General features: G+C 47.5%; 1 protein-coding gene across 2 annotated transcripts in view; it reads left to right on the top strand.

Moving 5' to 3' along the window:
* Nucleotides 1–12,595, top strand: part of CRYGS (crystallin gamma S) — an 18,925-nt gene extending 6,330 nt beyond the window's left edge. Inside the window, exons 2-3 of one of the 2 annotated variants that reach the window (XM_049105638.1) lie at nucleotides 10,134–10,239; nucleotides 12,087–12,595. In XM_049105638.1, coding sequence (XP_048961595.1) covers nucleotides 10,134–10,239; nucleotides 12,087–12,595 — 615 coding nt within the window. Of the gene's footprint in view, nucleotides 1–193; nucleotides 567–10,133; nucleotides 10,240–12,086 lie in introns of those variants that run through there. The other variant, XM_025451550.3, reaches the window with a different exon arrangement.

Below are 12,595 nucleotides of genomic sequence, written 5' to 3'. Positions count from 1 at the left end.
CTCCTGAGGACTTTAAGGCACTAAGTTTCTCTTACTGAAAGTCACCTGTTTCAGTCAGTACACCGTAGGGGATGGGAGATAAGATCATCTAGCTTTCAAGATGGTGGGTTCTGAACCATGCTGTTCTCGGAGTTGTTGAACCGTTGGTGATTTTCATGATGGCCGCTGTTTATTTCCTCCTGTGTTTTTCCAGTCTAGTGGAGGCCAATATAAGATTCAGATCTTTGAGAAGGGAGATTTTAATGGTCAAATGTACGAAACCACCGAAGATTGCCCTTCCATCATGGAGCAGTTTCACATGCGAGAGGTCCACTCCAGTAAGGTGCTGGATGGTGTCTGGATTTTCTACGAGCTACCCAACTACCGTGGCAGGCAGTACCTCCTGGACAAGAAGGAGTACCGGAAGCCCATTGATTGGGGTGCAGCTTCCCCAGCTGTGCAGTCTTTCCGCCGCATTGTGGAGTAATGATTTGGATGGGGCCATGGGCTTCTCCCTGGGGGCCACATGCTGGCTGGCCTTGTCATACAAATAGGCATCATAAATAAAACAATTGGCATGCATTCCAGTGTTGACTGTAATGCCTCTCCTTAAACACTCTTAGGGACCAGTAAAATCATGCCCACCCGTGGTGGGGCAGTTACACAAAGCAACTTGTCCTTCAGATTACCAATCTATAACTTTGTGCCAAACTGAATGGGACTGCATTAGAAGGCTAGAAAATCATACTGCCATGTGGTGGTTCTCATTGCTTGAGTTTGGTATTGATTCAACAGGTACGATGATAACAACAGCCTGTTGAGAGCCTTCATTAATCCATTTTCTCTCTACAACAACCCTGTAAGAGAGGTGGTTTATTTGCATTTTACAAATAAGAAAACAGAGGCTTAGAGAAACTAAAAACTTGCCCAAATTCACCAGCTGGTGATTGGAGGAACCAGGGTTTGATCCAGGATATTTACATTTCCACAGCCCCTGTTCTTTTCCTTCACTTCCAACTTGTTCATTCAACACCTGCCAGGTGGGGGTCCATGTGCATAATGACAGTACAAGACCCTGAGGAATTTAAGAGGAGAAAAGGTCAGGGTCCCCTGAAGGTCACATGGAAGAGACAGACTAGCTATCAAGAATGGACAGTGAGGGATCCCTGGGTGGCACAGCGGTTTGGCGCCTGCCTTTGGCCCAGGGTGCGATCCTGGAGACCCGGGATCGAATCCCACGTCGGGCTCCCGGTGCGTGGAGCCTGCTTCTCCCTCTGCCTGTGTCTCTGCCTCTCTCTCTCTCTGTGTGTGATGACTATCATAAAAAAAAAAAAAAAATGAATGGACAGTGAAAACAGAGCCATTGCTTGAAAATGGTGGAGCCATGAGGACTTCAGGCCAAACCTGAAGGCTTTTAAGAATTCAGAGGTTCCTGGGTCAGTTACTTCTCAACCTTAAGTTCAGTTAAAAAAAAAAAAAAAACATATTTAATTTGTCCTGACTATACAATAGTTGAAATGGAGTTTATTTTTATTTTTTTAAAAGGACACTTGTTTGTTTTTTTAAGATTTTACTTATTTATTCATAGAGACAGAGAGAGAGAGGCAGAGACACAGGCAGAAGGAGAAGCAGGCATCATACAGAGAGCCTGACGTGGGACTCGATCCCGGGTCTCCAGGATCACTCCCTGGGCTGCAGGCGGCGCTAAACCGCTGCGCCACCAGGGCTGCCCCATACAATGGTTGAAATGGAGTTTATTTTTACTTTGAGTAACTCCTGAGATTTTCTTTGTTTAATTTTGACGAAGAGGAGAATGGTGAAGGAAACCCAGTGTCATTAGGGATACTTGGTGAGCACCTGAGTGAACCTGGGGATGTTCTGGAGGTACTTGTCTTTAAAAGAGAGGGCAGAGTCAAGGTCTCGTAGGAGCTTTTCCAGAAAAGGACAAATTAGAACTGCTAAGGATATTCCCTCCATGTGCACTTCCATCTATACACTAGTGCAAAATGTATTCTCTCCCCTAAATATTTTTTATTTGACTTGTTACCATCCCCTGCCTTTTGTCATTTTCTCTGTTTTGAGTGAGGGACTTTGAGAAATTTGAGTAAAAGTAAGGGAGGGAGACAAGATGAACCATAGACAAAGAATGGGAGGCCACCCACTGAGCCACAGTGAGCTCTGGACCTCATCTCTCTACCATGAGGCGAACTTGCATTATCTCTAAAATGAGGGAGTTGAACCAAATGCTCACTCAAGTCCCACTGAATATAAACATCTTAATTCCTTGGAGGTCAGGAGGAGGATGCAGAAAGGCCAGCTGATGACCAAAGACTGATACTTTCAGCAGCACAGTTTCTGGAAATGACCTCAGATCTAGCCCCTCCTTTTCTGCAGAAGAAACTGAGGCTGGGGTAGCAGTGCTTTAGGGCCAGCCTCTGCTCTCCTATCAACAGCCGCCATGTTCCAGTCCCTGGTGAGTCGGACATGGTCTGTTCAAAACAACCAGAAACACAGTCCTGGCAGCAGGATAGGAAAGTAAGCGTCAGGATGGCTTACCCCAGTCTCAGAAAAGTAGAAGATGGTTTTTGACAGATAAAACAGAATCATTGTTTGGGGATGTTATAGGCCTCTCAGTTCATGCCCTGATCTAGAAAGGGATTGCCACCATTCTCCCCAGCTGTAGACACATCAGTCAACTTGCACTTAACAAGAGTTTTCCTAGCAATTGATATTAGAGGTCAAAAACACTTTGTGTCCTTATCTGTCCATCAATCCCTGTTTTGGTAGAACATTCTGCTGTTCCAGCACAAGCCAGCATCCCACCTGTCAAGCACACCAGAATAGCACCTGGGCTGTTATTTAGAATTATCTCCCTCTAGCTTTTATTGTTTTGTCTCTCTGAAATGGAGGATCTCTAGAAGATAAGACAAGGGCATATTTATACATTTGAGCCCTGTTTTCATCTCTAGCATTCCTCTGAGACAACTCTTTGAATATTTCCCAAATATAGAACCCACTTCCTCAAAATGCAGCATCAGGGCTCCTATTTCAGGCCTCTGGGGTAGGGCTGCCAGATTGAATATGGGACAGTGTTAGTAAATCACAAGAACTGGCATATAACTAACTATAGACACAGTATAAGTACATCCCAGGTATTGCATCGGACAGAGTTACACTAAAAAAAGTATTTGTCGTTTGTCTGAAATTCAAAATTTAACTGTGCATCCTGTATTTTATTTGCTAAACCAGTCCACCCTATACCTGAAGGGCAAGTCAAATTACACATGAATGACGTGGGACTAAAACACAGGGACTGGCATAGGCTCTGGAAACAAGACACATGTCCCACAGCAGAGCATTTAAATACAATTTTTCAGAAAGCACTGTGAACCAACAAAATGTGTCTGCAGCCAGATTTAGCCTATGGACCACCAGTCCCTGTTCTGGGCCTGTTGGAGAGCTCTGAGTATCAGAAAATACTGCTTACATTGAGTCAAGAGTAATTCTGAACCTGAAAGCCTAGTTCTGTTTTCCTTCTAGTTCTCGTTCCCAAGATAGCCCGTTAGGTATTTGAAGATTCCCTCCTGTTGGTCTCCACACCCTCATCTCTAGGCTGAACAATTCCTGTTCCTTTCATCGCTTCTTTCTTGGTGTCGTTGGCACCCAAACTCCTCATTCTGTGCTTCTCCTCTGTGCTGGTTGCAGATGGTCTTTTCCCCTCTGCTCAGCCATAGCCTGACCAGACTACATCTGGAGGATCGTGTCCAGTTCTTTCACCTTCCTTTCTCAGATATGCCCTGTTCTTGACTATGCTCAGCTTTCCTGGTGCCCTCCCACCAGCCCCGATGTGGGCCTGGGCACCCTTTTCTAAGAACTCACATTTCGGCTCCAGGGCTTCCTCTTTGGAGAGTGAGAGAGAAATGGAATCCTACCACTTCCATACGTGCACTCTAAGTCACGTTAGTATACACAACCTCAACTTCCTTATCTGTAGCACAAAGATGACATCTACTTTGTGGGTGTTAAAATGATGTCATGCATTAAAAACACATAGCATGTATGGCCAATGCTCATGTATGCCACAGTTGTGGTCTATAAAGACTTGACCACTAGGGGTACCTGGGTGGCTTAGTGGTTGAGCGTCTGTCTGCCTTTGACTCAGGTTGTGATCCCAGGGTCCTGGGATTGAGTCCCGTATGGGATCCCCGCAGGGAGCCTGCTTCCCCCTCTGCCTATTTCTCTGTGTCCCTCATGAATAAATAAATAAAATCTTAAAAAAAAAAAAAAAAGATTTGACCACTAGATAGCAGCCAACAGTTCCCGAAGGAAATACAGAGTTAGGTGCCTGTGAATTTCTGGTCACAGAGATTTTGTCAACTGATCAATACTTAACTATTTTTTTATGTGTGTTTCACACCTTATTTAATGTATATTGTTGATTTGTTAACATTGAATTCACTGACAGCCCATGCCTGAATGAGATGAACAGGTTCTCTCTGCAGGGCACATCGCAGCTTTCTTAGGAAAGCTTGCTTAGGAACACCAGACAGCACTCCAGCACTACATCTGGGGGTTGTTTTCTCTAGCAAAATCACCAACCAAAAGGGAAACAAGGCATAAAACACAGCACTAAATAGCAACAAAACAAAACAAAATACTTGTTTATAGTATGAGAGCTGCAACCAGAAGGCAAAGCCTTCATTTGACCTCAGCTGGGAACACGAGCACTGGGGGACTCAAATTTTTTTGCTGCTCCACTCATGCCCTTGAATGCCCTCAAAAGCACCAGAAGGAGAGATTGTGGAATTACCAGTAAATTTTAGCCAGTGGGCAAATTCACAAATACAGAACGTGTACTTTACCACTATGGCTGGTGCGTTAGTACCATTTTCCTGGTTATTTAAGTACCTCTGTTACCAAACTGTTGGTTTTTTGCTTTATTTTTTCCTTGCTTAGCTTTTTTTATATCTCTTTCTATCCTCCAGTTGTTTTCAGAAAAGCATCTCTGCATTTTTGGCAGATGCTTCACTGCTGGGAAGGCATACATCAGAGTCATCCAGCCCATCCCATTGCCTTGAAGAAAGAGCTACATTCCTATAGGAGCTGGCCTCCCCTTCGCTCTCTCATTTGCCTCATTCCTGGTTCTACTTCCCACCAGTTTCCAAGGGCAGCAGGGCTGTCCCTAGGGTTCACACAAATCCCCCTCTTTTCTTAACTTTGACCTCATCTCTCTTATTTGGGGGCTTTCATCTGCCAGGAGCTGTGAGTCCCCAAACTCCCCTAACCCCCTGGCTGACCAGCCTGTGGTCCCCACAGGAGAGAAGGCCCTGTGGCAGCAAGATGAACCTCTCTGTCTGCAGACAGACACCACCCACCTCTCCCACTTCCCTCAAGCCTCACACTTCAAAATTGGGAAACTTTAGAACTGGAGGGGCTGGGGGCTTTCATATATACTGCAATAGCTTGATAAGGTGGGAACCAGGGCCCAGACAGGCTAGAGGAGTTGTCCGAGGTCACTGGTTCCAAAGCTCTTGCTCCTTCCATAGCCCCACACAGCTTCTGCTTCTCAGTCTTCATGAGACAGAACCACCATATGACATTGACATATGAGAAGGCTCAGCCTAGGGGCACCTGGGTGCCTCAGTGGTTGAGTGTCTGAGTTTGGCTCAGGTCGTGATCCCAGGGTCCTGGGATCAAGTCTTGAATCAGGGTCCCTGCAGGGAGCCTGCTTCTCCCTCTGCCTGTGTCTCTGCCTCTCTCTGTGTCTCTCATGAATAAATAAATAAAATCTTAAAAAAAAGAGAGAGAAGGCCCAGCCAAAGAGAGTCATGCCATGCCCCTCAAAGCATGGGTGATTTTCTCTTGAATAGCTCTACTCTGAGATATAATCCACATGCTGCACCTGTTCAAAGTGTAGGACTCACCAGACTTTAGTATATTCACAGATCTGTGCCAGCATCACCACAGTCAATTAGAGAACATTTTCATTACCTTAAAAAGAAACCCTATGCCCTTTAGGAATTACCATCTTATCTCCGCCTTCCCCCCACCCCACCCCCAGTCCTGAGCAATCACAAATCTACTTTCTGCATCTGTGGACTTACTTCTACTAATTCACGTATTGTATATATTCATATATAATTACTTATATATCAGTATTTACATATATATACTTATTCTAGACATTTCATATAGCTGAAATCATATATTATGTGGTCTTTTGTGGCTGGCTTCTTTTATTTAGCAAAATGTTTTCAAGGATCATCCATGGTGTAGCATATATCATGCTTCATTTCTTTTTGTGGCCAAATCCTACTCCATGGTATGGATGCTTCACATTTGGCTTGCCCATTCGTCAGTCAATGGACATTTGAGTTGTTTCTACCTTTTGACTACGGCTATAAACATTTGCACAAGTTTGCATGTAGACCTAATGCTCCTTTTTTTCTTGAGTATACAGCTAGGAGTACAGCTGCTGGGGGCATGGGCTCTTTCTTCTTAAATGCTGGCAGCCTGTGGGGCCTTGAAGCCACACAGACCTAGTTTTGATTTGGATTCTCCTGTTTTCTAGTTGTAGTATTTCAGCCAAACACACCTCTCCTAGGTTGAGCCTTCTCCTACATCAAATAGAGATGTAATTGTACCTCCCTTCCCAGTAGTTTTGTTGGCGTTGGATGAAATATTAAGGAAGAATTCTCGGCCCAGCAAACAACCCAAAGGAGCAGGTGCTCAGTAAAGGCAGCTATTTTAAAGTTTCCCAAAGGTGGGATCCCTGTAGAAGTGGCTGGAGAAGACTTGGTTGGTAAAAAGCTTGGGAATCAGTGGGACAGTGGTGTCTCCAGCCTCTCCCTGCTTAAATGATCTATGACTTAGGTGCCCCTGGCTAACAGTGAGGCCTGTTTGGCCAGCGGGTGGAGGGGAGGAGGGGAGAGGGCGGAGGGCAGCAGTGGTGGGAGCTACAGGCAGGCAGAGAGCTCCACGCAGCTGGGCGGAGTAGCTACTTGCACAGGAAGGGGAACTTAGTCTCCCTGTCTCATTTCTGCCAGGGCTTGGGCCTTCCCCTTGATCTTCTCTTATCTCTGCTAAGCGATCTTATTTCCTTTCTCTTCGGTGAAATGGTTTCTCATTTCCCCCCACCCCGCACCAGTGCGGCCCTTTGTGAGTCAGCAACCATCGGGGCTCAGCACCCTGGTTGAGTGGTTCTGGAATTGATTAGCTCTGGGGGAAATCCTGCCAGCACTCTGCCTCCCTGGAGCATAGCCGGCAGAGATTTGTTCCCATTGTCCGCGCCCCACCTCCCTGAACAGGCCTCATTAGCCTGTTCACTGACCCGCGGGGCCAGACAATGGTGGGCCTGGCTGTAGTGCTGACCCCCACGTTTCTCAGGCCGCACTGCTGGTGGCCCCGAGCTCACGGCACACTGGGTGACTCTGATGCGGGAACCCCAGGATGTGGACAGAAGGAGGAATCTCTAGACTGTTCCTATAAGCAAGAGGAGGGGGAAGGGGGCAGCCTGCGGGTTGCTTATAAACCAGAAATAAAAATATCCCAACTGCAAACAAGCTTTTGGGGCCTCCTCTAAAGGCCAGGGGGTCCTTGCCATTGGGCGGGATCACATTTTCATGCCAGGCTGCCTGTGGCTTACAGCCACTCAGCAGCAGCTCCCACTGGCACATCTTGTTTCAGAGTTTTTAAAGCCCTTTCCCATGTTGATCTGACCCTCACCATAGAGGTACCAGAAAAGGAAGTTATTGGGGACACCTGGGTGGCTCAGTGGTGGAGCATCTGCCTTTGGCTCAGGAAGTGATCCCAGGGTCCTAGGATCGAGTCCCGCATTGGGCTCCCTGCATGGAGCCTGCTTCTCCCTCTGCCTGTGTCTCTGCCTCTCTCTCTCTCTCTCTCTCTGTGTCTCTCATGATAAATAAATAAAGTCTTTTTGAAAAAATAAAATTTCAACAAAACTGAACATTCACAGGAGGTTTACTATTCAAGAGTTGTATGTGTATGCCTGGCTGGCTCAGTGGGAAGAGCATGTGCCTCTTGATCTTGGGGTAATGAGTTTGAGCACCATGTTGGGTGTAGAGATTACTAAAAATAAATAAGTACATAAACTTGAAGAGTTGTGTGGTAATCGAGAAAAAATCTATTGGGTGTCAGAAGTTGAGGCATACCCAGACTCATCAAAGAAGATGTTCTCAGTCTGTGACACTCTCACACTGTTCCTAGGCCCTGGAAAGATGACCCTTTTTCTGCCTTGGGCCTCCACTTAGGAGGATCCTACATCTCAGAGACTCTAAAATACACAAGTGTTTTCTATCTAAATCTCTGTCCATCTGTCACTCTGGTAAATAACTGAGTGAAGGGTAAATACAGGAGAGGGTCACTTGAGTTGCAACGGACCATAGACCACGGAGGAGGGAGAAAATCGCAGCCTCTGTCCTGGGAAACCAGAGAAAGATGGTCTGAATGACATACGTATTTGGGGGGTTAGCTTTATTAAGGTATAATTTATTAACTATAAAATTCACCCTTTTTAAAGTGTTTGGTTTGGTGAGTTTTGACAAACTGCCAACACGATCGGCACATAGAACATTTTTATACCTCAAATTCCCTTCTGTCCCTTTGCAGTTAATCCCCTCCCATGTCCCACTCTGGCAAACGCTGGTCTACCTTCCCTCCCTGTAGCTTGCCTTTTCCAGAATGTCATACAGGTGGCATCATGCTGTATGCAGCCTTCTGCGGGTCTGGCTTCTCTCACTTAACATATTGCTTTTGAGTGCCTTAGGAGTTGCTCTTTACCCATTGTTGCGTATATTCGTAGTTTATTCTCATTACTGGGTAGTATTCAATTGTCTGGATGTAGCACATTTTGTTTTACCGTTTACCAGCGGAAAGAGACTGGGTTGTTTCCAGAAGGCCTGCTTTGTTTATAATTGCTTCAAATTATGCAAGGTGGGATCCAGCCAGAGAAATTTCCACAGGATAACTCTGTTCTTTCCCTTCTGTCTACTCGGGTGATGTAGCACTGGGAGGTGCTTAGAACTGCCTGGAAATCCTGAGTTGGCAAAATGACACACAGGGAGGGGTATATGCCTGCCTAGGCTTCCTGGGGACTTTGATTGTGTCAGTCCCTGTCCCGAGTTCAGAGGGTCTGGTGAGAGCTGTCATGAACCAGCAGATCTGAGTCATGCATCAGGCCTGGCCCAGGGGTGGGCTCAGCATCTTGGGCCTCTGGGATGCAAGGGTGATGCTTGGGAAGAGGCTTCAAGGCTCTGGCTGGGAATGCAGGCCCGCAACAGCTTAATCTATAGTCTCTAGGAGCGCCTGGGTGGCTCAGTGGCTGAGCGTCTGCCTTTGGCTCAGGTCGTGATCCCAGGGTCCTGGGATCAAGTCCTGCATCAGGCTCCCCTTAGGGAGCCTGCTTCTCCCTCTGCCTATGTCTCTACCTCTGTGTATCTCTCATGAATAAATAAAATCTTTTTTAAAAATTATAGTTTCTAAATATTCAGACATCTGGCATATGCGCCTCCTTTTGCACCAGGCCTTCAAAGGTTGTGGAGGGCAGGCTCCTGGTTGTGAGTGGGGAGGGCATATGGGAGCAAAGGACAGTGTTAGCGCCAGTGGCCCTCTAGTGGTTCACGGAATAAATTTTGTATCTGCAAGCACCTGCTTGGCTCCCGGAGGGTAGCTTCTGTGCCCGGAGAATCTTACCTCATTATTCCATCTGGTTCCCTAACTGATGGCAGCTGTCAGGCCAGGAGAAAACAATTGGTGCCTGGCAGTTCTTCACAGTATCCTCCGTCTACAACCTCACACGGCCGCCCCCAAGGCAGCTGTTTGCTTCTCTCGGGCCCCAACCCCCGCCCCCCTCCCGGGGCCCTGGTGTCTACAAGACACCTCCACCTCCGGGGGAGCAGGACCACAGGGCCAGCGTGCACCCAGCCCCAGCCCTGCTCCCAGTACACTTCTTTCTGGCCCAGAAATATATCTGGGCTCCCTGACGTCTTGTCCCGGTTCCTCTTCATTCCTGATTCTTGGATGGGTTGATTTCTTCTCTCTCTCTCTGTAGGATCCTCACATCTGTGTCCCCTGAGCCTGAGAAGCAAGCCACCGTCCTGTCCTCACCCACTCTCTCTTCTCTCGTGTCCACTCAGATTTTGGAACCAGTCTACCCTCCAAGCATTTCTCGAGGTCTTCCTTCTGTTCCACCTCCCTGCCTGTGCCTCTGCCTGAGTCCTCGATGTAGTCCCCCTGGCCCAGGTAGGTCCCTCTGCCTTCTCCTCAACTCATCATTGGGTCAGCTTCCCTGCCTCCAGAGTATTCTCTCCAAAGCACAGTTGTGGTTTGTGTCACTTCCTTGATTTAAACCTTTCTAATGGGACACCTGGGTGGCTCGGTCAGGTAAGTGTCTGACTTTGGCTCAGGTCCTGATCTCAGGGTCCTGGGATCAAGCCCCACATTGGGCTCCCTGCTCCATGCGGAGTCTGCTTCTCCCTCTGCCCCTCCCCCAATTCATGTGGGTGCTCTCTTTCTCTAGCAAATAAATAAAATCTTATATATATATTAAAAAAAAAACCCTTCTCATTAATCATTTGGGTTCTGGGTGTTCTGAACAAAATCCAAACATCTAGAACCATGACACGTGTCCCTGGTGATAGAGTACACTGTGCCAAAATGGCCGCAGCATACAGTTGTGCGGTGTGTGCACGAGGCCATCCAGCCAAGGGGAGGTACTCAAGTGCAGCTGGAGAAAGGGGCACCTTCTTTCTAACTAGGACAAAGTCTTATCTCTTTCTACCCCCTCAGATCCTCACACACACTGTCCACCACCATTAACAACCCCCCCCCACCACCACCAATATACTGCACTCCTGGTGAATTGCTGGTAATTCTTCAAAGGTGCCATGATGTAGCCTGTCTGGAATAACCCTCCCTGCCTTTTTGCCTGTGAGTCTTCTCCTCCTCCTTTTTAACAGATGTCCCACTGGGGGAGTCTTCTGTGGCATCTCCCCTCCCAGTACAGTGACACTGCTCTTCCTTGCTCCTGTAACACTCCGCCCTCTTGCCTCTGTCTCAGTTCTAGCATCCTGGGTCAGAGTTATCTATCCATGTTTGTCTCCCTCTTTAGACTGTGAAATTGCCCCAGGTCAAGGACTGTGTCTGGGTAGGTGTTTATCGTTACATGGGTATTTATCATGTCCCTACTATGTGTGGGGGCCTTCTGTTCTATTGCCAATACTGGTGGGTTAGAAATTATGAGAAAGATTTCTCTTGAAGGCTTAAATTTAAGCATAACTTCCTAAGAATCACCGCGGAGGGGGATGGGGCAACTGGGTGATGGACATTAAGGAGAGCATGTGATGTCATGAGCACTGGCTGTTATATAAGACTGATGAATCATTGACCTCTACCTCCAAAACTGATAATACATTATGTTAGTTAATTGAGCTTAAATAAAAATATAAAGAATCACAGCAGAGATCTTCAAAGTCATCTCAGAAAGACAAAAAGGCTCCCCATCCTCCAAACTTTACCGTACCTTGACAGAAAGCAAAAAGACTTTACGTGAAGAGATCAGTTAACAGATAGGAGTGGAATGGTCAGCCCTGGAATCTAAGAAACGTCAAGTCCTAGGGACAAATGTTGCGCAAGAAGGTGGGTCCGTCCAAATGCTGTCCCCAGAGGAGGAAGCCTTGGAGGGCCTTCAGATGTCACCATCCCGAGGGCAGAAGCAGGAAAGAGGCACACCTGTGGAGCCTGGGGGTCACCAGCCCGCAGCTGCCAGCCACTGAAATTCTTAAAGCCCCTCATTCCGAGCCCAGGCTTTTCAGGTAAACGTCTATCTGATTTTGACTTGGCTTCCAAGGATAACGTGACCACCATTGGTCATAACGGCTCAAGGGGTCTGGATCTGGTGGTCGGTACTCACCGTAAATTACTGACACAGATGGGCCCGTCTACACTGTGTGCACAGATGCTAGCCTCTGGGCTTGCAGGGCTGGAGGCCAGATCTTTCCTTACGGAAGCAAGGAAAGATGCTCTGTGAATATCTGGGGACACAATGTAGCTGCGGAGCTACTTATGAGAACCTTGTTTTGTTTACGCAGGCAGCAGTGTCCTGGTCAAGCGGATAGGCTCTTTGGGCTGGATGGCACAGCTTCACATTCTGGCAAGTTACTTCATCTCTCTGGGCCTCAGTTTCCTCATTTACTCGATGCAACCAGTAAGACTAGCTATGCAGCTAGCATCATTTTCTCCACATCTGAAGCCCATTCCATCCTCAAAGCAATCCTCAGCCAGAAATGCTGGGAAGTTACAGGCCAGGATAGTCAAGCTGAGAGAGGTGCACAAGCACAGGACTGCAAGTGACAGAGCCTGGAGTCAAAGCTGGCCTGCCTGGTGTAGACCCCCATGCTCCCCTGTCCAGTTTCGTGCAGTAGACCGGGGCCCTGGCCTCCACCTCTACTGTTCCTGCTGCTGTCACCACTCTAGCAATGCACCCTACCCAAGGGAGCCTCAGCCCCACGGGCAGCCTGCTGGGCCAGGGGTGCGGCTCATATGGGCTGGCTTATTTCGGTGCATGCAGTATTTCCCCCCTGTAGCAACTCTGGCATAG

The sequence above is a fragment of the Canis lupus genome, chromosome 34 (assembly GCF_003254725.2).
Source record: "Canis lupus dingo isolate Sandy chromosome 34, ASM325472v2, whole genome shotgun sequence".
In the NCBI taxonomy this organism is placed as follows: Eukaryota; Metazoa; Chordata; class Mammalia; order Carnivora; family Canidae; genus Canis; species Canis lupus.
The sequence above is the reverse complement of the archived record's forward strand: the minus strand, read 5'-3'. Positions and strand labels throughout refer to the sequence as shown.